A 25705-nucleotide genomic window follows, 5' to 3' on the forward strand; every position below is an offset into this window, starting at 1 on the left:
TCGTATCAATATTAGGTTCGATTAGACTACTAGGGAAAAAATAATTCCATTTAATCCTTTTGTATCATTATTTATTTATTGATACGTTCATTATAGGTACGCACTATGGTCAGAATATATTATTTTTTCATACTATTTAGTCAGTAAATAATATAAATCGTTTCAAAATTAATTATTTTATAAATAACTATAACTAATCCCCACTGGATGCTTAAATTAACCTAACCTTAAGGTCAGGAATTTTGTACAATGCATAAGCATGGGTAGGGCTTAGGTCTTACGTATTGAATTCCTATGATAGGATGGAGCTGCAACGTATAAGACCATTGAATAACTATTATTCTGAGGTATTAACCCTTTGATAAGCTCTACGTAGGTGTAAACATATTATAACAGTTGTCAATTAACATTGAATTTTTGTTTTTACATTTTAAATTAATATTTAGTATTCACGAATTTAAAAGTTATATGCACAATAAATCTTCCGCTCGTGGTATTTAATAGCATCACTACAAATTTTTATATAAGTAAGGCCTGTATAAAGAAATTCAATATAATTGTAAATTACGTGTACCCTAAATCATTATGTAAGATGAAAAGCGATTCTAAGTGAAGACGGTATAACTTTTTAGTAATCAAGATCGGTTACTTATCAAACAATTATTTTAATAATAATATCAAAGTGTTAAGAAATATTCTTGTAATTTTTTTCTCCCAAATATTTGAAAAGTAGGCACCTACTGAACATTTTCAATTTTGATCTTCTAAAAGTACTAAATAAATCCAATTTGGTACCTGAAACCTCCTATTAAAAGTTGATGAACAGAGCATTTTTTCTAGTGGATAAAGTGTCTTCAGACAAAAAAAAAACAACACATCATTATTGCACAATCAATATAATTAATAATATTTTATTTGTATTGTTAGGATTTAAACACAATCATACTAATACATTTAATAATTTATTTTAAATATTTGAATGTGGTGCGATTATTTTAATTGTCTTAATGCTCGACCACACTACGCAAAAACTCACTGGTTAGGATAAGATGTTCAAAAAAAAAAATGAAAAATCAGATGGAAATTAATAGACGAGATAATGTGATCTCAGATCTAATAATTTTTTTAAATTTTTTTTTTTCAGATTTGCAATTTTGTTTTAATTTTACGACGCTAACGGTACCTACTTGTAACTGTGTTCGGGGCTGTTCTAAAACACTATAGCTGGGACAAATATAACTAATTAAAACACAACTCAACTCCAAACAATACAAATTACAAACAAAACATATTAGTATTGTTGTAACTCGCTAATGCATCATGTGTGTATAATATATTATTATTATTATTATTATAAATTTTAAAACATGGGACCGTAGATTGCACGGTGGCTCTAGGGTACTATTTCTGTGGAAAAAATAAACTTAAATGATTTTTAAAAAACCACGAAACAAAAATTGTAATCACACAAATCAAAAAACACTGTTAATCGTCGTGGTAGTAATATTGAGGTTCCCTTAATACATAAATAATTTTCCGATATCGGACATTGAATACAATGATAGTTATTTCAATATTAAATTGGACCTAATACCGATGATGCAACTTTCTATCGAATTTTACAAATGTTTCTAATGTTTATGAACATACAACTTTCTATTGAGTCTTAAACATTCGTTTAAGGTTTATGAACATATTGTTATGGTTTTAAAGTATTGTTATTTTATACTTTCCGCATACGATTTGTGTTCGTCATTATTTCCATGTACCTACAGCCGTTCCAATGCATTTTTTATTTAAAAACCTGATTAGTTTTAATAATATATTCTTTAATTTACGCACCAACAAGCATAATATTATAATAGCGAATTGCGACCTCGATAATATATGTACTAAAATATATACCAAATGTATTATGTTATACATGTATGTCGAAAAAAATGTACACCAATTTCGGGAAAATTACTTCTGTAAACATTTACACGCGTTTCGTCATAATACTATAGCGTATATAATAATAATGATTATTATTATTTCACAAAACGAGCAAAATCCGATTATAATGAACCAATTTATATCATCGGTGAAACGGTAGCTGCCCAACCCTATCGAGCTCATTACACAATAAAAGATTTCCTATCGGCAATCCGGCAATCGGAAAGCTATTAATATGAATTGTCACATTTCCAACCAAATCGACTTAACTCGACGTTGATATTTTTTAAGCGCGAATCGGCTCACCAATGGTTGCACATCTGGAAATCTGATAAAAAATGAGTCGACTCGCCCGGAGGCGTTCTTACACGTTCTTTGCACCGGCGAGGTGGTTGTGAGTATAGGTATTTGATATTTGGTGGTTAGATAATTACAATATTATTTGGCTGGCATGGCGTGATTGGCATATTTATATTGCTATCGGACACGCGGATGTGAGATGATTTGTGATTATTTTTTATCTTAAAGTAGTTTGAAGCAGGGCTTGCAAACGTTATATTTGACAAAAAACGATTGTAATTTGTAAACGTAATTATAACGGAAAGTGATAATCAAAAATAATGAAATACCGCAAAACAAAACCTAACGATTAACAAAATGTATTATACATATATCATTAAACAAAACATAACGCAAAACGTAATTTATAGAATATCATTGACCGAAAAATAACGCAGAACGAAATATTTCAAAATCTATTTATTTAAAAGGTCTATTGGTTTTGTTGAAACATTTATCTTATGCAAAAAATCTAAGAACTGATTATATTATATTCCGTATTCGGGAATAACTACCTGCATTAGTTATTATTTTTAATTTTAATAGGTATTAACACTATTTTAAATAAAGATAAACGCAAAACTTGTATAACGTTTTAGTTCTAAATAAAGATAAACGCAAAACTTAGATAAAGTTTTAATTCTGTATAACGATAAACGCAAATCTTGGATTAACGTTTTAATTCTGAATAACGATTAACGCAAAATTTGAATGACGTTTTAATTCTAAAAAACGATTAACGCAAAATTGTGTAACGTTTTAATTGTAAATAACATAAAACGGAATTTTTTTTCAAATGCAGCAATCAGATATGTGTGGTGTACGATGTTGAGTTGGTCTGGGTGCGTGTGCAATTTATAGTGTAATTTATTTCATACATGGATCTCTGGCTTTTGAGGCTTTTGATACGTTTGTTTTTTTTTTCAGGCATATAGTGATTTGTAATGTTGCTTAATCCAGGTTTAGATAATCTAGTTTTGTGTATGTCGGACCTATTCAACTCCAGTGTCCCTGATATCAGGACTGGATAAGTTTAATTTCCGATCATCAATTGTATTATTCCGTTTATTTGGTCGTTCAATAAAATATGAATTTATACATAATATTTTAATATGAGGTATATGTTTTTTATTAACAAACATTTATTAAATATTTTATTTTAAATCGTTTTTTATTTATTTATTTTATTCGTTTCTATGGTGATAATTAAAATCTTGTTTTTAGCGGTTTTACGTAATTTTTTGGTGGTTTTTCCCCGTGGCATTAAATAACTTTTGAGAAAATCGAAAAATGACCTCTTTAAAGTACCATTTTGATCCAATTTTCTAAAAGATTAGATACTATATTATGTTGAAATCGAAGTACTCCTTCTGGTAGAAATTTCGTATACAGGATAAAAAAAAATAAACACCATTGTAAAACCACTAGATTCCTAGCTCCGCTTAGAATCTAATATGTGTATTATATTTATTAATTTATTGAATGATATAATAATTGTAGCACTACAACATTTTGCATTTTATGTGGGAAATGACACCAAAAAAAAAATAAAAATAATATGTCAGAATCAGAATGTGGATGAAATACTAATAATTGATCATGTAGTGTAAACTCTTATTATGTATTTGGTAATGAGATCGATTTCACTAAATGCGTTGCGACACGTACGATGAATTAATCTAATCATAAATTACAAATCGCACTAAAGGTTCGATCATATTAGCTAATAAAATATCGAGTGTGGGTGTAGATATAGATCGTTAAATAGTTCACAACAAAGAACGCATCGGACTAGCATGGATTTTTTTTATGATTTTGTTTATTTTAGAAGACACGTTTGGGGTCGTTATGTCATCTATATTATAGCAAGTGTAATAGTGTTGATTCAGGGTTCACATACAGAATTCAAGAGTGATAAACATTTTTTTTTTATTAAAATTGCGTCTATTTGTGAACATTGACTAAATTATTTACCTATAATTTATTGGTAATAAGTTATTACAATATACCATTATGTGTTCGCAAATATAATATACTGCAGCTGTACGTAGGTATATACTAGGTAGGAAGTTATATAATATTCTTAATTTTATTTGAAATTTATGATGAAACTTTTATTGGATATATTTACGACGCACCTATAACGCTCGTCATAAGCAGGTTACATAATAACGTTACCTACATCTACTCATATATTATATCTGAGAGACTGAGAATCCAATAAAAAAAAAACGTTACGCGCTCTGAAACATTAAAAAAATAATGTAATATTACTATATTATTACGTATACATGTAGCCTATATAGTTCCTACATTGGTATGTAAAATAAAATCAAACTATTGTTTCATAGAGGCCATCATAAGCAGTACCAGACATGAGTTCGGGAGATGCTAGCTGATATTATGATGACTTTTTTTATCATACTTAAATATGTTATATTCAATTAAGTCATAGTTTTATACAAATATTTGACTTGAAACGAATAGAATTTAAAATAAAATTCACCTAAATAATATAATCATTAATTTATCACTTTTAGATTTTGATATAAGAAAGATTAACGAGTTGTCTGTCGGAGCATAATAGTGGTTCAATCTTCCATTTTGAAGGTGGTTTCTGGAAGAAAATCGGATCTAGTTGGTACTTGAAGGATTAAAAAATAATAATAATTTCCAAGTGACTTTAAAAATAATCTGGGGGAAAAAAGGCGGGTAAGAAGACCCACTCTGCAGCTGTACAGTTGTAGGTGTCGTGTAAGTCACTATAATACTGTAATGGATAAAATATCGTATATCTACGGTTCTTTGTTTTTGAATTACAACAAATAAGAAAATCAGTCAATGCGCTCCTAAAAATGTAATTTGCATTTCGGTTTCAATAAAAGTAGACAAAGTTATCAGAAATCTCGTGTTGGATTTTCAAATTTTAAATATAAGAAGAAAAATGTTTATAAATTTCTGACTCATAATAATTTGTAAATCATGTTATTTTTAGAAATATTGTCAAAATTCAAACTAATAAAAATAGAGCTCATAAAAATAATTGTGGATTTTCACTCAACTTTTTTTTAATTTCTACTAAAAACAAGTTAGAAGTTACCTTGTATTACAATTTTCAGTTTTTCGACCAAGCAAACATTTCATATGCCCATAAAATGTAAATAGCTTCAACAAGTGTCAAAATATTTTGAAAATTCAATGGTGCATAGAAAATGTTAATATAAATATTCTGTGAAAATGTAATTTTTAGTTACAACAAAAACCAGAATCACTCTGTCAGTTTGGACTGTTACTCATGTTAAATGGTCTAAATGAATATTATTTAAATGTGCCAATAACATATAATTACACTTAGTTACTTGATTCCATACTCACTTCATTCAAATTTCTCAAAATTGGATGATCATCAGCTATTATAAGTGTTATATAAAAATGATTATAATAAAATTGTATATTTGTACTTGTTTTATTTTTGTCTCAAACACACAATCCTTATTTAGGCCTACCTTTGGTAAGTTAAAAAGTTTTTTTTAAAAGAGACATAATATGTCTTTTTTACTGTTAAAAATTATTGATAATTTGTATTATGTTTTAATTATGATACATACATTTTCTAATTATAGCCTATAGGCACAATTTCGATTGATATTCCGCGCGCTATTCGCCAAGTGAGAACACAAAACATCTACCAATGAAAATTAATTTGTATTTTAATAAAAAGTTATCCAATATTACAGAACTCAGGGGTAACTTTACAGTAGGAGTAAATTCTAACGATTCATTAATAGTAAGCGAATTTAAAAAAATTTGATATTTTGGTTTGCAATTTATTTGCTTGTATAGTAATATTACGATATTAAAAGATATCATATTAATTATTAGCCCTTTGAGTGTCGAGTTAATTTTTGCAAGTAGCCCTTCCTAGACCAAATTAATTTTACATTTTTTTTTAAAGTTTAAATTATTGAATATTTTTATTAACTCAATAATATAATGATTAAAAATAAAAATAAATTATTTGGACCAATATTTCTAAAGGTATTGCAGGAGACCTCTCCATTATTATGACATTTTTTTCGTCACCCCTAAAATGTCGAACTGAACTTTGTATCACCTGGAAGGCCAACATATTCCAAGTGTCTTGCAAAATCATTTATTTGCAATTGTATATTGTATAAGTGTATTTTGATAAGTTAACTTTACTAGCTAAATCAAAATAATAATAAAAGAATTACAAATTTAATTATCTATAAAAATAAGTAAAATATTAAATTTAAAATGTTCATACATATTTAATTTATTTTGTAGTCAATCAATAATGTTTAAAATGTATTATGAAAAAAAAGTGTGTGAATGATTAAAATACTATATTCTTATATATGGTGCCCAAGCTGACGTCTTGGGTGTTTGTATAGTATTGTATAACGATGTAACTTGGATATAAGATTACGTTATTTAATATTTTTCAATATACAAATAAAACATTAGTCATTTCTCCACGCCTCCACTGGTATTTTTTTCCATAACCAAGTTCACTTGTAAATAATCAGTTGACTATCATTATTTACGGAGCGTTGTTTCTTACTGTGTAACTGTGCAAGTGACACATTTTATCCGCAAGCAACAGAGACACAGTCATCACAAACAGTTTAAGAAATCCAAAAGTATAGGTACAATATTTAAATAAAAATTGTATTTTATTCGGAATAACAGATTCGACTAAACGAAAAATATACCTATTGAATTGACACGGAACTAGCGCCTGCGTTCTCTCCTCAACAGTCAATCGTACACAGTGCCATTCTGGGCCATTAAGGATAATATCAAGATAAGAGTATGATAAGATCGCGGTGGTGTAACTTGAACGTTTTGATTCAAGAGAAGATTGTTCGTTTGACGTTTGACGTCTAGTAAACACGTCGCATATTGTCGCTCGAGTTGTGTTTCCTGCCGGTACTGTTTTTCTTATATTTCCGCTGCTACTTAAGCTACAGGGATGGTGGTTGTATCCCCGTGTTTGGTACAACCTCCCCTTTCTATAAGTACTACTACAGAGTATGTGTGACGACCGGGTGGTTGGTGAGTTGCCTGATAAGTTGAGATTGTCCGAGATAATTTGAGGTGTGTCCCTTATTGCATAACCACTAGTTGTCACGGCGTAGGTAAGCTAGTTGGAGTTGCTCCGTTACAAGCATCAGATCCGTTTCAAGGTTCCAAATTCGGAAACTATGAACGCTTGTCGCTTAAGCATACGTCTGAGAGAAAACAACCTGATTACCGAAATGGTGTGAGTCAAGGAGGAACAGAGTCTTGTCGAACATAGTATATTCCTATTGGCTGCGTAGGTAGTACTCTTAAAGAAAATGGTCAATGTGATATCTAACGCAGATTATCAATTGACTAAGGCCGTCTCAAAATACAAACAGAGTTGTACGATTATATAATGCAGGACTTTCCTGATACAAACTGAGGAATGGATGGAGGCGTAAAGCTAAGATGTATATAGACTCTACGGCGTAGACGACCTATCATATTTATATATTATAAAATGTATTAATAAAAATATAAATTAGTCAAATTAATATGCAGTTATTAAATCATGAATTTAATCATACATGGTTTAAAGAATATTACAAGCCCTTCGTGATTATATCCAATTTTCAAAGCTCAATGTACCTAATGTTTTTTGGCAAACTGTTTTAATTATAATTACCTATATATATTGGGTTTTAAGATATAGATTCATCAATAATTGGGGCTATGCAAACGCGACGATTTGATATGATCTTATACCTGATTAGTCCGAGTAACCAATAGAAACCATTTGTAAACAAAAAATACATATAAATAAATAATTATAATCAGCATCCAAAAGCCACCATTTATAAACAAAAAAAAGTTTCAACTTCCACAGTAAATTTCAAAATCGTTAATTGAGGTTCTCTTTGAAATGCGAATTTTGAAAAATATTTTCTTAGTGGGTATCTACATCATAAAACGAAACTACTGGCCAAATTTCATACCCACAGCTTCGGCAGTTCCGGCTAGGCGATGATGAAACTGTTTCATTCAGGAAAAGTGATTTTAATTATATAGATTAAATCAAAATTGTAATTGTACTAATGTACATTGTACATAGATATAGATAAACTATTTACACAATAAAAAATACATTAACCCATAATACTTTAAGACATCACTCATGCGTGTCAAATATCAACAACATTTCAATATTATTTTTTTTTAATTTAAATTAATTTTGAAAGATTACTTGGCCTCACTGAGAAAAACTCTTGTGGAGGCCCAGGGTTATCTTATATTACAAATAATTCTTATTGTTTTAGGTACATATTACATTTTTTAAAAGACAAATAAGGAGTTTTTCATAAATAAATCACATAAATGATTTCAGTATATAATAAAGATTCGTATCAATGTTAATAATCTGTAAATTGTATTTATTTTTACATTTTGACAATTTTTAAAACACAGTATAAAATTGAATATAACCTTTAAGTAACCCAAATAAAAATGATATAGATTTTGTCTTTCTTCCTCAACTGAATTTAATTATAAAAAAGTGTTGAGAATTTTCAATGTCAAATGTCAAATGTCCGAATTTTTATCAGAATCTACCATCATAGTTGGATCCATCCCCAAAACATATTATTTATGTTAAAATAAGAATATGAAAACACATATCATTGTAAAATCAATACATTCACCACTCCACTCTGAAACTAAAATAATAAAATAATAATTTAAGGATGATGATTAGATCCAATATCGTTGTATTATATTTGAATATTTTTTTATGAAGTTTTTTATTGCTAGTCTGGTTTTAAGTATTACAACATTTACAACATTGTGTTATTTTAATAACTTAATAACTTAATGATTATACAGTTATCAAACACAAAATCATACTGTATTATTTTACATTGTTATATTATTTTAACAATTATATCATGATATTAAGCAATCCGTCAGTTGGGACTATTACTCATGTTAAATATTATTTTTAAATGAATCAATAACATATTATATTTTGTTACTCGATGTCATTCTCATTCACATTAAGACTCAATATTAGTTTATCATCTAATATAAGTGTTATATAAAAATGATTCTAACTAAATGGTATCTTTGTATTGGTTTTATTTTTGTCTCAAACGCACAATCCTTGTTTAGGCCTAACTTACCTTTAGTAAGTTAAAAAGTTCTCAAATTTTTACAAAGGGACATATTACATATCGACTGTTAAAAATTATTGATAATTTGAGTTATGTTTTAATTATGATACATATATTTTCTAATTACAGGGAAAATTTCGATTGGTAGTCAACGCAATTCGCCAATGTGAAAACTCAAAACATCTACCGATGCAAGTGCGTTTATATTTGAATAAAAAGTCATCCAATATTACAGAATTCAGGGGTAATTTTACAGTAGGAGTACCGTTTGACGATTCATTAATAGTAAGTTAATTATTAAAAATATAATATTTTGATTGCAATATTGAACTTTTTATAATAACGGTAATATATGATACTACTATATTTATTAAAAATATTGCTATTCTCTTTTTGTGTAAATTTGGGTTTGCTTTGAATGTTTACGTAATGTATATTAATGTAATACATTAATCACACTGGAGACAAGAGGTATAATGTTCATTCAAAATTTAGTATGAATCCTTGTATTTCTTTTCTACTCCCATACCTCTATCTCTGTTTTATATAAAAGTAACCTCAAGCACGTCTACACTTTTCTATTTAAGCATCCAGCTATAGCTCACAATTTTCTAAGACTAATACAACAATGACGACAAAAACTGTTTTAATCGAGCAGTACGATCAGTCCGACTAAATAAACCGGACAAAAATCAGTCAGCATCCAAAGTTACTCTGATATGATCATATGAGACTTCACCTACAAAACATATAAAAGCTTTAAACAATTTAAAAACAAACTAAGAAGCTATAATTGTTACGTCCTATACCTTAATTAGTCAAGAATACATTTTTCTACTTAAATTTAAATACTAACTATAAACGTTTTGCGTGAATGTTAAAGATATTTTAAAATAGGTATGTTTGATAGTACCTAAAATAATAGAATTGAAATAGCTTGCAACTGATATAAAGTTTCGTTATTAAATGTTAAATGTGAAAATCTCATTTAGGTCTTAGATATATTATTAAGTTTTTTTCGATAATTATCAATTAATTTCAACCAAAAGCACATAATGTGTACAAATAATAAGTTATAATATATAATAACCACAAAAATATGACTTTTTTAATTATTATTCGATTACATTTAACTGTTTTCAATTAAATCTTAAAATGTTTCACTGTACACTATAATATTGGATATGTTTTTATATTATCGTGTACCTAGTTTGATGGAAATGCTGCATCTTGGAGTTTAACTGGAGGTTGGAAACCAAATTCTATTGTTTATGTAACCGATAATGCCTGTTCTAAAGCAAAATTCATCGCAGGAAATGCTTGGTATACATTTCAAAAAGCTTTTAATATTCAAAGTGGGAACTGTCCAGTACCAATGGTAATATATAATATTTACAAATATGGTAAATTCAAATAGTATGAAATTACATATAACTATCAACATTTTAATATATTCAAAAACATAAATTATTTGTTTGATCGAGTAAAAAAATTATCATCTGTAATTATTATTGAATATTTACAGGGTACTTATGGTACATTAACGGGTTATGACACAGCACTTCTGGAAGACAACAATTTTCCTAAAGTATACTTTTATGGAAAATATAAATATGTAGGCAAGGTAAAAACCAAAGATAATAAACTACTAGGCTGCGTGGCTTATGAGGTAGAAGCTTTAAGACCATGGGAGGTATAGTATCTAAGTTCTGGAACTTAATACATAGTACATAGGTAATGCCTAAAAGTAGCTGTGGTGTAATGAAATTGTATAACTAGTAAAAATTTTGAAATAAAATCGGATAATATTAATGGAAAATATTATATAATATTGTATATCTGTTCATACAATAGCGTATTATACATTACAAATTATTAAAAAAATACTTAAAAGTTAATTTTAAAAATAAACCAACCAAAACAAATAAAAATAACGTGCAAAGTTATTGTATTCAGTATTGAGAATATATATTTATTAACACTTATTCAAAACAACAAAATTATGTTAGACATATGACACGAACAATGTAGGGATTTTAGCGCCAGCCAGAGGTGTCCCTCTTATGAAAGAGGTCCCCAGTGTCTACCATATTACGATAATAAATATTTTGTCTTATTGTAATTCAACTATACATACTAAAATATATGGTGATATTTCGTTTTATTATTATTAATCGTTTTTTGTATTAATTTTCTCAACACTTACAGTTACTGAAGTGATTAATGGAAAATGTTTAGCGCTAATTATTTTGGTAGATACTGATGTCAGTGATTGGCCCATACTGATGAATTTAAAATGAATGCTCGTATCCAAAATTTGTTCAATCTACTACGATGGCTGCCCCGTCCTCTAAGCAATAGAAAGGATCATAACTATTAACTATACACTCATTTATTGTATTTATTATGGTCCTTTCTATCACTTAGAGGACGGGTCAGCCATCGTAGTAGATTGAACAAATTTCGATTACGAGCATGCATTTTACTATGTACTGCAAGGCCATCCAATTAAACGCTTCAAGCGTTTCAATCCATCTGACGACTAGTATAACGTCTTCTCCTTGGTATTTCACAAACAATAATTTCCACAAACACCTGACAATTCCTACCCTTAATCAATTAGAAAAATTACATTACTTTAAATTTCATATTAAATTAAACTCTCACAGTAACCCATTAACCAAACAACTATCCTCAGTCTCAATTCCCGGTAATGTACGTAGGAGACTCAAAAGCGCACATTATTTCGTGAACTCGTAATGGAAATATTCTATACTCTATATAGTTATACTATTATAATCTAACCTGTAGTATATTATTATAAATTATAGTATAGTATAGTCTTCGGAATTCGGCACTGTCCCGCTAGACGTTCACAACTTCACGTTATAATAATAATATTATCTTGATTTTTGGATAGTGAGGCGGTGTCCGGAGAGTAAATCGAACATAAATAGCTCAGAACATAATAATATTTGGTATATCTCGAAAACAATAATATTATATTCTTATTCAATTGCTAACGTTCACTCGCAGTCGTCGCTCAACGTTGAACCTTCAACCTTGAACGTATTTATGTATACTTCCATATTAGCTGTAAAGTGTAAACTGTACTGTCAGCTGATTTATTTTAAAATAATTTGTTATGTATATTAAAAAAAAATCTTTTTTTAAAATACTTTTTGTTTAATTGATATTTAAAATTATAAATATTATATTTAAACATCATATCAATGGAATTTTGTTTTAATTAAGATACTAAACTTATATACCTAGTTATATATTACAATTCCAAAATGTTATTGAAGTTTATTGATAATTAAAAAGTTTATTTTGATATTTCAATGTTTGGATACATTTAAAAATGTTTTTACCAATTGTTTTTTTATAATTTATTACATGTAATTCTATTTTGAAGTGGATGTCATCCTAATGATACTTGCATGCAATTATTATTTATTAAATTAGGATAATAATTGTAGGTATAGCGTTTTGAGTTTTGACTTCTTAAAAAATATAATATAAGTTACCAATTAGTGATGATTGAAAAAAATTAATAAGTCTTACAGTATTTCCATATTCAGTTTGAGTTGAAGTAAAAAAGTAGGTACACAGAAATAAATCATTGTTTAACAATTAAAATAAGGAATTGTATAGAAAAATTTGTTTATTAAAATTAATGGTCATAAAATAGTAAAATACTAAAAGAATTTGTATAAAATAATTAAGCAATATATTTATTTTTTGCGCATTTTAAACAAAAAATAAAAATATCTATTATGATATCTAGATAAAAAAAATATGTATCTTTATCTTTATCTAGATAAAAGTAAAAATGATCATCTGAATCTAAATCTAGATAATTGTTAACGAAATTATCTTTATCTTATCTAGATATTATTTTTGTTATCTGGGCTCAACACTGCGTAGGAGTTAACGGATGTCATCCGTTACAGTAAAAATAAATGGTCAAGTTGTATTTTTTGCAAAATTCTCATATGAATCGAGGTGTCACGACACGCTCGAACCACCGACTAAAAATAAATGGTGTGGCACATCGATTTGTGTGAGAACACTACAAGATAAACAGTGGTGATATTTATTTGTTTGTCATTTAACAATTACAATGGAATTATTAGGGCCATTATCAAACTGCGTCATCTGAGCAGTAACTGACAAGGTATATTTTATTAGTAGCGGCAGATCGATATTTTTATTTTTTAATTTTATTTTTGATAACACAAAGGCCTGGGTTCAAAACACAATCGTAACTAACAATAAGTTAAATTGAAGTAATAACAATTATAATAAAATTAACAGTTTACAAATGAAACTAAAATAATATTATTATTTTTATAATAGATACGTGTAAATGTGTAATTATACATGCGTTTAGAGAATTGTATTTTGCAAGTGTAATTAGTATTATAATATAAAAAAAAAACAGTCATTATGTATAGTATTGAAAGAATTTGCTAATTTGCGACGATTGGTTTAAAGCTCAACCAAATACCGTTTTTCGGATTGACGATACTTCCCGGACCTCGTATGTTGAGAGGTACTTCTGTTTTTTCACACGGTAAGACTTCATATTTCAACAATATTTTTGATAGAACCAATTTCATTTCTAGTTCCGCAAACCGTTTACCTATTTGAAAATTGTTATTAAAAAATAGTTTATAAGAGCATTACGATTAAAAATGGTAACGGTGCACATTAAATGTATATAGGTAGCATAGTTGTACCTATGCACAATCTCGGCCCGTCGCCAAACGGAATGTAAGTGCCATTACGCCGATTGGCTTTTTCTTCAGTCGAAAATCTTTCAGGATCAAAAGTGCCGGGATTGGGGTAATATTTCGGGTCATTATGTATGGAATACGTTGGTATGATGATATGTTGTCCTTTTTCAATGACCAACGACTGACCGGGTACTTGGTAATTCTTCGTCGCTCGTCTGAATAAGATCATGGTGATGGAATACATACGCGAGACTTCTAAAATATTAATAATTATTTATTATTATTACCTAGGGTTCAAGATTTTTACCAGGGCTTGAAACCGGTTTCAAAATTTGAAACCAAAATCAAAAAAATTAAAAACCGGTATACAAAATCGAAACAGAATTTTTTTCAATCACTGTCAAGCCCTGAGGTTTTCACCACTATTTAGGTATCCGATGTACATAGGGAAATGCTGGTCCACAATTTATGTAGTATAAATAACATTTGCATGGACAAATGTCAATGTCTAGAAGATTCATAGGTATTAAATATATTTATTTTTTATATTATTTATATGTTACAAATAAATAGGTAGGTAATATATTTATGTTTTTAAATGTTATCAACATATTGTTTTAATCATTTTATAGACAATATTATGTAGGTGTACCTATAGGTACCTACTCAGATAAGTTTGTAGAAAACTGTTTTATTGTTTGTTGACAAACGACGAAATAGGTATCAATTACTATCGAGTAACAATAATGTTTAGAGATTAAAAACAAAAAATTCAGAGATACTTATCTATTTTTCTAGATTTAAGTGCAACTCTTAAACTGTAATATTATAATATAATATTATTTGTATGCAATCTAATCGCAACTCATATACGTTTAGTTATTTATTAGGTCGTTTGTTTATTTTTAATGCGGGACGCAACTTACAACGCACCGTAGCACTATATACGCAAAAAGGAATATTAATATAATATATTCAGTGTTCGGATTAGATAAGTAGTTTTTTATCTAGAAAAAGATAAAGATAATGCAACTCTAATGTATCTAGATAGAGATAAAAGATAACTTAACTCATATTTATCTAGATAAAGATAAAGATAAATACTTTTTTATCTGGATAAAAAAAAAATACAATTTTTTTTAATGGGTTTTAAATTTAGGTATATTTTAGTTGGGCACTAAGACCATAATATTAATAATGATGATATAAATAAAAATAATTACATTATTTATAAACCATAAACTTGGTTTGATAATCTGTATAAATATTTAAATGCGTTTGTACAAATTCGCGATTTTATCAATAAAAAATGTATCTAGATGAATTCATTTAGATAAGTAAAAAAATGTTCTAAGATTAACGTTTAGATACCTTGTAACTATTTATCTAGATAAGATAAAAGATGAACAAATAATTATCTAGATAAGTCCGAACACTGAATATATTATATTCTCACGTACCAACAGGTCTGATGCAACTGACCAAAATAAAACGATTTGAAACTAAAGTATCGATGCCGTACTGAAATATACATTTATATATTATTATTCATTACCCTCTAAAACCATATTGGTGTAATGGAGATTGGTCAAAAAGTCGTTGTTCAGCTGTCCACCGTGTTTCGCATTTGTCGTTACTATCTCTTCGCGCAGTTTGTCTTGGACGTCTTTGTTTAATGCCAACTGGTATAAACAAAAGCATATCGTGATAGAAACTGTTTCGGAACCAGCGACAAACATCAGTATCGCGTTTCCGACTATGTCCATTTCAGTCCATTTGTCTGTGAAACAAAATCCGGTTTATTAACATAATAATATTATGGTGATCATCGCGAGTAGGTGTCTATTAGATAATATTATATTTCATCATAACAACAATATAAATAGTGTTTTAAAATATTGTTCGTGGCATTATGTACTATTGTCTATTATTATTATGGTATATATTATGCTGTAAATATACTTTCGGATGTCGAGTCGTCTCCGTCGTTATTTGTCACTAAATCTTTCTTAGCCTGTATCAGGGTTTGCGTGACGTCGTTCCTGATGACGTTGTTACGGTCCCTATACTCGAGGACGTCTCTGAACATAGATCCGTAGAACTCAGCGGCGTCGTCCGGAAACTGTTTCAGCTTAAGCATTGACACCAGCTTTGGACAAAACAACAGCAAAGCCTGGACAAAGAGCTGTTTGAAGTCCGCCTGGAATATTTTCTTACCGAACTTGCGGAAGTCCAAATTTCCATTTCTTATCGTGTCCAATTTCAAACCGAAAGCCGACATACCGATGACATCTGTCGAGAAGTTTCCAACTATCTCTCGTACTTCGAAGTGATCGCTAACCTTAAGATTGTTGTCGAAGACGTTAATTAGCTGGTCGATGCACTCCTTGATTTGGTCATGCGTGTCCTTCAGTTTGCCCGAGGTGAACCCGGGGCTGAGCTTCTGCCTCATCGTTCTCCACCGATCGCCATTCAACATGAACAGGCTGTTGGCCAAGATGCTCACCGACGGGTCAATTTCGAAACCGTGGTCGGTAAAGTACGAGAAATCTTTAACCATTATGTTGTTGATCAGTTCCGGATCGCGGATCATCAAGAACGGCGTGGTCATCTGATAGAAACCGCAAAGCTTTTCGTCCGGGAATCGGTTGTAAATACCGGCGTAAAAGTCCATTGGGTGCTCCCTGGTCAAGACCATGTTCATCGAGTTGCCAAACAGCGGTAAGGGATTTATGTGGGGCACGTTCAGTTTGTGCCATTTGTCGTGCGTGGACGTCGAAAAGTAGTAGGCGATCGACAGAAAGACTGCCGCGTATAATACGTACACGGAGCTTAACAGTCCGATGATCGAACTCGAAATCACGTCAATCATGTTGTAACGAAATCGCGTGGATCTATAAATATTTCTGTTGTAATTATTGTTATTATTTTAAAACGAAAAGAGTTTTCCAAAACATTCGTGTACTAAAGTATAGATCCAAGTGCGCAGTTTGTAACGGGATAAAACGGAGTGCCCATTTAGGTGGCGCACTCTCGTGGCCCGTTACCCCACCGTCACCTGCAAAGACTACCGCGCGCTCGTGCGATTACAGAGTCGGCGAAACATCGGCGAACGCCCAAACCCAACCGCCCCGCACAGCCACAGATAGCGCCCATGCAGTACCCGATTTCCGGACGCCTGCCGCCCTCCGGGAAATCACTGATTAAATAAAAACCCCTCAACTTAAAACCAAAGTTGAAAGTAATCCAGAATCCAGACCAGTAGAGCTATCTCCCAGGATATTTTAAGTGGTTTTAGGTACGACCGGACCACCCAAAGAGACCAAAACCGCTACCATAACACCACCCCTATCGCTACGGCCAGACTTAACATAAGTATGGGCCAACGAGCACAGCAACAGCACCCTTCGTCCCCTTCGCTGAGTGCGGCGAGCTAGTAAACCGGCCGGTACTTTGTGACCGGTAGACACGGGAACTTCCGCCAAACAATAGAACAGCGCCTTGCCTCCAGTCTGCAGAAGCCGGCCGGTATTTAATGACCGGCAGATACGGTGATGCCACAGACTGTTCCCACCAACTAGTGACGTTCATCCGTCCAGTTGGCTACCCTGTCCGCTATCGTTGTTGAAAACGCCGAGCCATCGCCGCCGTCGTCCAACCCGTTACGCCCGTTTATCCGAGAACGCCGAGCCGTCGCCGCCGCCGTCCGGACCCAGTTGTACCGCTACCGTTATTGAGGACGTCGAGCCATCGCCGCCGCCATCTGATCCAGTTGTGCCGCTAAGTTTATCCGAGAACGCCGAGCCGTTGCCGCCGCCGTCCGGACCCAGTTGTACCGCTACCGTTATTGAGGACGTCGAGCCATCGCCGCCGCCGTCTGATCCAGTTGTGCCGCTAAGTTCATCCGAGAACGCCGAGCCGTTGCCGCCGCCGTCCGGACCCAGTTGTGCCGATACCGTCATTGAGAACGTCGAGCCATCGCCGCCGTCGTCCAACCCGTTACGTAAGCCTATCCGAGAACGCCGAGCCGTTGCCGCCGTCGTCCAACCCGTTACGTAAGTCTATCCGAGAACGCCGAGCCGTTGCCGCCGCCGTCCGGACCCAGTTGTGCCGCTACCATTATTGAGAACGTCGAGCCATCGCCGCCGTCGTCCAACCCGTTACGTAAGCCTATCCGAGAACGCCGAGCCGTTGCCGCCGTCGTCCAACCCGTTACGTAAGTCTATCCGAGAACGCCGAGCCGTTGCCGCCGCCGTCCGGACCCAGTTGTGCCGCTACCATTATTGAGAACGTCGAGCCATCGCCGCCGTCGTCCAACCCGTTACGTAGGTCTATCCGAGAACGCCGAGCCGTCGCCGCCGCCGTCACCCGACTGTACCCCGTTGTACCATCACGACCGGAGCAGTACGACATCCACGAGGCTGCCCCACAGACATATACCTCATACCAATCCACAGACCCACATCGTGAGTTCAATGTATGATTCCCACCACTAAATGTATTCCCAGATAAATCATTTGTATTTTTGTAAACTCTTTTAATATTGATCAGTAAAAGAAAATATTGTAAAAATTGGATCAAAAATATTGTTAAAATATTAGTTGATGAAAATAAACGAATTATTCAAGTATAACCTAAAAGACAACCGTCTGTTTTCATTACATTGGCGCCCAACTGCAGTGCTCGATTAGGAAGAAATTCCACTTCGACCTACGAGAAGAAAACTACATCGTTATTTAGAAGAAAAACTACTTCGTGTCGATTAAGAAGAAAACTACATCTCTAACAATGGCACCGAAGAAAAACATATCCGAAGAGGCTTTCAACGCGTTCAGAGCGGAAGTGGAGAGAAACGGTCAATATTTAGCTGACCAGCTGTTGCAGAAAATTTACAAGTTAGAAGAAAAGTGCAACAACCTAGAAGACGAGAGTAACCGGAAAATCGGAGAAGTTGTGGAAAACTACGAAAGGAAAATCGATTTGATTGAAGCTCAACTCCATGATATAAAACTGAAATATGAGAATAGCAGTAGACAACCAGTACATAATGACTGTAATAATAAAAAGGAACAAATACACAACACTGAGATATCGCGTCCGATATTCTATGGAAACAACCGCGATGGACACCCAATAGATTTTCTGTACCGACTGGAAGAATATTTTGCAGTAAAACAATCATACGTCGGTGAGAAAATAATTATTGTGGGTGATTGTTTAAAAGGAACCGCATCAAATTGGTTTTCTACCATCCGATTCCAACTCACCAATTATGATGATTTCAAGAAGGCGTTTATTGACGAATTTTGGTCCAGGGAAATACAAATCCAGGTATGGAGTCAATGTCTGAGTACAAAGCACATACCAAACAACACCAACTACCGTGAACATTTTGCCACGTGGGCAACCAAACTTCGACACTTAGAAGTACCACGATTGTCTGAGAACGAAATTGTAAAGCACATAGCAAGACACTACCCAGGATACCTCAGAGCAATATTGGTGTCACTACCCGAATGTACGATACTCACAGCCATGAAGATACTAGGTGAGGAAGAGCAAAGTGATCAACCCACGGAAAACAAAGCAAATAATCAAAAAACTAACCAAAACGAATCCAACAACAACAGCCATACTCAAAACAACAACAGTTGGAACAACCAGCGGAGTAATGGTTGGAGCAATATGCCACCACGCAATAACCGTTGGAACAACCAACCATACCGCAGCAATGACAAGCGAGGAGAGACCCAACAAAACAGCACACCACAAACGGAAAAAATCCAACAGGTGGCAACGAATAGTGAAGAGCAAGCAGGATCTAGTGGCAATGAACAACATGCAATCAACTCATTGAATACCACTAATCAATCAGTTAGTCCGTATATTCAATGTACAATAGAAGGGGAGGAAGTCACCCTACTCATCGACACTGGAGCGACAATCAGTGTACTGACGAAGGAGGTGGTAGATATTATCACTAACAAAAATCCAAAAATCCCACAGCTTCCAGTGACCGGGATCCAAATCAGTAACGCGGTCGGAAAAAAGATATGCAAAGTATCAAAGCAGATTTTCTGTGAGTGCAAAATAGGGAACGAGTATATCCAAACCAATTTCATTCAGGTGGAGAATCTCAATGAAAAAGGGATAATTGGAGCTGATATATTGAAAAAATATGACGCTCAAATCAAATTCAAAGAACAAGTTATTCAATTCAAGATTGACCAGACCATACACAAAATACCGTTCGCCAACCAAAACCCAAGAGTGATCAGCGCCCAGGAGCACTTACTCAATGTAGAGATAAACGAAAATCCAGAAGAAGACCAAGTAGATCTTACCAGTGATGAGAAACAACAATTTATATCATTACTCGACAAATATGATGAAATATTTTCAGACAAACCAGGGAAAATTAAAACATTCCAGTGCCAGATACGAGTGAAGGCAGGGGACCCTATCCATCAAAAACAGTATCCCATACCAGTGTCCAGGATACCCAAAGTGGACGCAGAAATACAGAGAATGCTCAAATTAGAAATTATTGAAAAGTCTACATCACCATGGTCATCACCGATTGTTTGCACAGAGAAGAAAAATGGCGACATCCGGCTCTGTCTTGATGCACGGAAAATCAACACCATGATTATACCAGACCGGGAGTGCCCCACCAACATGGAGGAGACACTGATGAAGTTCCGCGGCATGAAGTATCTTAGTTCTATTGATCTCACCGCCGGATACTGGCAATGTCCATTAAAAGAGGAGTGTAGGGAGATAACAGCTTTTCTACATCGAGGGAGGAATTACCAGTTTAAGGTGTTACCCTTTGGTTTAATCAATTCTGTGGCAGAGTTCCAGAAAATACTCGACCAGGTATTAGGGCCAGAAATACTCCAATTTGCAGCAATTTATGTGGATGACATCCACATCACTTCACGTAACTTCGAGGAACACATGCAACACCTTGAAAGTATCTTTAAAAAATTGAATCAACATCACATCACCATCAACAGGAAAAAATCACAATTTCTAAAAAACCAAATAGTCTTTTTAGGACATATAATATCCGAAAAAGGGATTACTATGGACCCGGATAAGGTCCAAGCAATACAAAATTTTCAACCTCCGAAAACGAAGAAACAAGTCCAATCTTTTTTAGGATTCATAAACTTTTACCGTAAATTTATTAGGGATTTATCTCAAGACACCGAACAGTTAAGCTTATTGACGAAAAAGGATGCAAAATGGAAGTGGGGAAATCAACAACAACAGGCTTTTGAAAATATTAAATCAAAGTTTCTGGAAGACATCATGATTCAATTTCCCGACTTTACCAAAGAATTCTATATCAATACGGACGCATCCACCACCCATGTTGGAGCCGAGTTGTACCAGCTAGAGGAAGACGGACACCACCAATCCCTAGGATTCGCCAGCCGAACCCTTAATGCTGCTGAAAGGAACTACAACACAACGGAACTTGAGCTGTTAGCGATAGTCTTCACTTGCAAAAAGTTCCGTCACTATCTGTTAGGACACAAAGTCAACGTATTGACAGACCATCATGCTTTGACATTCCTAAACACATGTCAGCTGTTAAATGCAAGACTGGTGAGGTGGGCTACATTCTTACAGGAATACCAGCTGGAGATAACACATGTGCCAGGTCGAGAAAATGTCGGAGCTGACACATTGACTCGTTACCCGCAATCACCCACGGACGAAATGTCGATAAAAGATCGGACCATCGTCATCAACAAATTAGCCATATTAAACTACAGTCCAGAACTAAGGGAGAAATTCAAGGAACTGCACACAGTACAACAAGCCGACGAATATATTACCAAGCTGAGACAGCGACTAGATCGCCGAGCAGATCACAACTTAATCGAGCATAATCAATTGCTGTTCCGCAAATCCCACCAAGGGGAATATCAGGTCATTGTGCCGAAAGAACTCGTACCATCACTTGTCGTCGAGACGCACCAGATCTACGGACATTGCGGTACTTATAAAACATACAAACTGCTACAACAGAATCACCAATTCAAAAACATGTATCAAACGATCAAAAGGATCATCAAAACCTGTGATCTTTGTCAGCGGACCAAAATCAGCAACCGGATAGCCAGGGGACCGACACTAAGTCTGTTGCCAGAGAAGCCACTCGAAATGGTATCGGCAGACCTGATGGGACCACTACCCAGGGGACAAGGAGGGTGCCGATACATCCTAGCCATTTTGGACCTATTCTCTAAGTACGTTAAGCTATATCCACTAAAACGCGCAACAACGGACACTATAGTCAAGAGGATAGTGACGGATTACATACCAACGGTTGGACTGTTCCAGAAGATTCTCACGGACAATGGGACGCAGTTTACAAGCCATAAGTGGAGCAGGATCATGGAAGGATTAAAAGTCAAAATTGTACATACCACGGGATACCACCCTGAAAGTAACCCGGTGGAGCGAACGAACCGAGAAATTGGTAGGTTACTACGAACATATTGTCACAAACAGCATACCAACTGGTTGCGATGGTTGAACAATATTGAATTTTGGGTTAACCACACCAATCACTCATCCACCGGCTACACGCCTCAATATGTGATGTTTGGACAAAACACCCAACTGCCCATCACCAAACTCGTCACTTTCCCACCATACAAAGATGATCAACCTGTCCCGGATGTCATTCAAATAGTGATCAAGAAGACTCAGAAACAGGCACAATTGCGAAACAGATTAAAGGACAAAGGCAAAACTTTTCCGAAATACGAAGTCGGAATGAAGGTACTAGTCAAGGAACACCGGCTATCGTCAGCTGAGGACCACGAGACGCATAAGTTATTCTTATTGTACCACGGGCCCTATCAGATCCACGAAGTACACCAAAACAATACGGTAACCATACGTACTCAGAGTGGAACCCAACGCACATACAACTTAAAAAATATCAAACTGTACCACGAAGTGGGACTGCCCGATGGGGTACCAGTTGAACATTAACAATTATACAATAAAAAAAAAAAAAAAAAAAAAAAAAAAAAAAAAAACAAAGTAAAAAAAAAAAAAAAAGAAAAAAAAAAAAAACTGTGGCTAACTACTTTATGTTCTGTTTGTGATACTAACCAATCAAATTATGAAATTAACACCTTTCCCCTTAGGAAAATAAAATGGAGATGTTCATCCGGATTCCCCTGGGAAAACTCCGACCCATCAATAAGTTAGAAGTTACCCACATTGACCAACACCTCAATGGGGAACAAAAGAAAAGGGTAGCGAAGTTTTATCGGGAAGAAGCAGCCAAGAGAACTAAATATACCCTCGAACCCACCTGGACGATGCCGGAGACAATATTAGCAGTCAGGAACCCAACCGTCATCGAGGTCAAACCTGCCAATACCGAGGCAGAATTGGTGATCACCTCACCCACCAGCACAATCGTCACGGATAGCTATGAACTTGAACCCGAAGACACCATCAAGATAACCACGTCTCCCCTACCCGAGAGTGACCACCTACCAGAGAGTGACGGCGAACTCGAAAGGAACAGCGAACCAGAGAACAGCAGCCCGGGAGGTGAGAGCCCAGAAACCGAGCATCTAAAGAATACAGTGCAAACGATGTGGAATAGGGATCAAGGAGCCTATAGTAAGCTCAAGGAGACAGTATTCACAGCAAAGAAATTCATGAAAGAGTTCGAAGGAATGTCCAAGACCCAGCTCAAAATACAGATGTACAAAGAAAAGACAAGACAGATAAAATCGTTAAAACAACAACATCGGCAATGAAGAAACCCACCACATCTAAAGTTTTTAGTTTTACAGAATAACTCGTATCTCACTATTCATGTAAAACTAAAAAAGGGGACTATGTAACGGGATAAAACGGAGTGCCCATTTAGGTGGCGCACTCTCGTGGCCCGTTACCCCACCGTCACCTGCAAAGACTACCGCGCGCTCGTGCGATTACAGAGTCGGCGAAACATCGGCGAACGCCCAAACCCAACCGCCCCGCACAGCCACAGATAGCGCCCATGCAGTACCCGATTTCCGGACGCCTGCCGCCCTCCGGGAAATCACTGATTAAATAAAAACCCCTCAACTTAAAACCAAAGTTGAAAGTAATCCAGAATCCAGACCAGTAGAGCTATCTCCCAGGATATTTTAAGTGGTTTTAGGTACGACCGGACCACCCAAAGAGACCAAAACCGCTACCATAACACCACCCCTATCGCTACGGCCAGACTTAACATAAGTATGGGCCAACGAGCACAGCAACAGCACCCTTCGTCCCCTTCGCTGAGTGCGGCGAGCTAGTAAACCGGCCGGTACTTTGTGACCGGTAGACACGGGAACTTCCGCCAAACAATAGAACAGCGCCTTGCCTCCAGTCTGCAGAAGCCGGCCGGTATTTAATGACCGGCAGATACGGTGATGCCACAGACTGTTCCCACCAACTAGTGACGTTCATCCGTCCAGTTGGCTACCCTGTCCGCTATCGTTGTTGAAAACGCCGAGCCATCGCCGCCGTCGTCCAACCCGTTACGCCCGTTTATCCGAGAACGCCGAGCCGTCGCCGCCGCCGTCCGGACCCAGTTGTACCGCTACCGTTATTGAGGACGTCGAGCCATCGCCGCCGCCATCTGATCCAGTTGTGCCGCTAAGTTTATCCGAGAACGCCGAGCCGTTGCCGCCGCCGTCCGGACCCAGTTGTACCGCTACCGTTATTGAGGACGTCGAGCCATCGCCGCCGCCGTCTGATCCAGTTGTGCCGCTAAGTTCATCCGAGAACGCCGAGCCGTTGCCGCCGCCGTCCGGACCCAGTTGTGCCGATACCGTCATTGAGAACGTCGAGCCATCGCCGCCGTCGTCCAACCCGTTACGTAAGCCTATCCGAGAACGCCGAGCCGTTGCCGCCGTCGTCCAACCCGTTACGTAAGTCTATCCGAGAACGCCGAGCCGTTGCCGCCGCCGTCCGGACCCAGTTGTGCCGCTACCATTATTGAGAACGTCGAGCCATCGCCGCCGTCGTCCAACCCGTTACGTAGGTCTATCCGAGAACGCCGAGCCGTCGCCGCCGCCGTCACCCGACTGTACCCCGTTGTACCATCACGACCGGAGCAGTACGACATCCACGAGGCTGCCCCACAGACATATACCTCATACCAATCCACAGACCCACATCGTGAGTTCAATGTATGATTCCCACCACTAAATGTATTCCCAGATAAATCATTTGTATTTTTGTAAACTCTTTTAATATTGATCAGTAAAAGAAAATATTGTAAAAATTGGATCAAAAATATTGTTAAAATATTAGTTGATGAAAATAAACGAATTATTCAAGTATAACCTAAAAGACAACCGTCTGTTTTCATTACAAGTTTCAACTGTATTCCGCCATATTATACACCCAAGTACTTTAAATAGGTTTAGAGTGGTACTGTTTGTTATCAATTAAGATGTGTATAGTCAACAACGA

General features: G+C 34.9%; 2 protein-coding genes across 2 annotated transcripts; one reads left to right on the forward strand and one right to left on the reverse strand.

The window, feature by feature from the left end:
* Nucleotides 1–9397: 9397 nt before the first annotated feature.
* On the forward strand, nucleotides 9398–11166 carry LOC132946138 (uncharacterized). The gene is made up of 4 exons (XM_061015978.1): nucleotides 9398–9481; nucleotides 9597–9752; nucleotides 10678–10845; nucleotides 10993–11166. The coding sequence occupies exons 1-4, from the start codon at nucleotides 9398–9400 to the stop codon at nucleotides 11164–11166; spliced, it is 582 nt and encodes a 193-aa protein (XP_060871961.1).
* Nucleotides 11167–13675: 2509 nt separating this feature from the next.
* LOC132946307 (probable cytochrome P450 6a14) lies at nucleotides 13676–17195 on the reverse strand. Its single transcript, XM_061016231.1, has 4 exons — nucleotides 16172–17195; nucleotides 15765–15989; nucleotides 14213–14464; nucleotides 13676–14115 (listed from the first exon to the last, which is right to left on the reverse strand). Exons 1-4 carry the CDS (start codon nucleotides 17079–17081, stop codon nucleotides 13943–13945), a joined length of 1560 nt encoding a protein of 519 aa, XP_060872214.1. The 5' UTR covers nucleotides 17082–17195; the 3' UTR covers nucleotides 13676–13942.
* Nucleotides 17196–25705: the final 8510 nt, after the last annotated feature.

The sequence above is a fragment of the Metopolophium dirhodum genome, chromosome 6 (genome assembly GCF_019925205.1).
Source record: "Metopolophium dirhodum isolate CAU chromosome 6, ASM1992520v1, whole genome shotgun sequence".
Classification (NCBI taxonomy): domain Eukaryota; kingdom Metazoa; phylum Arthropoda; class Insecta; order Hemiptera; family Aphididae; genus Metopolophium; species Metopolophium dirhodum.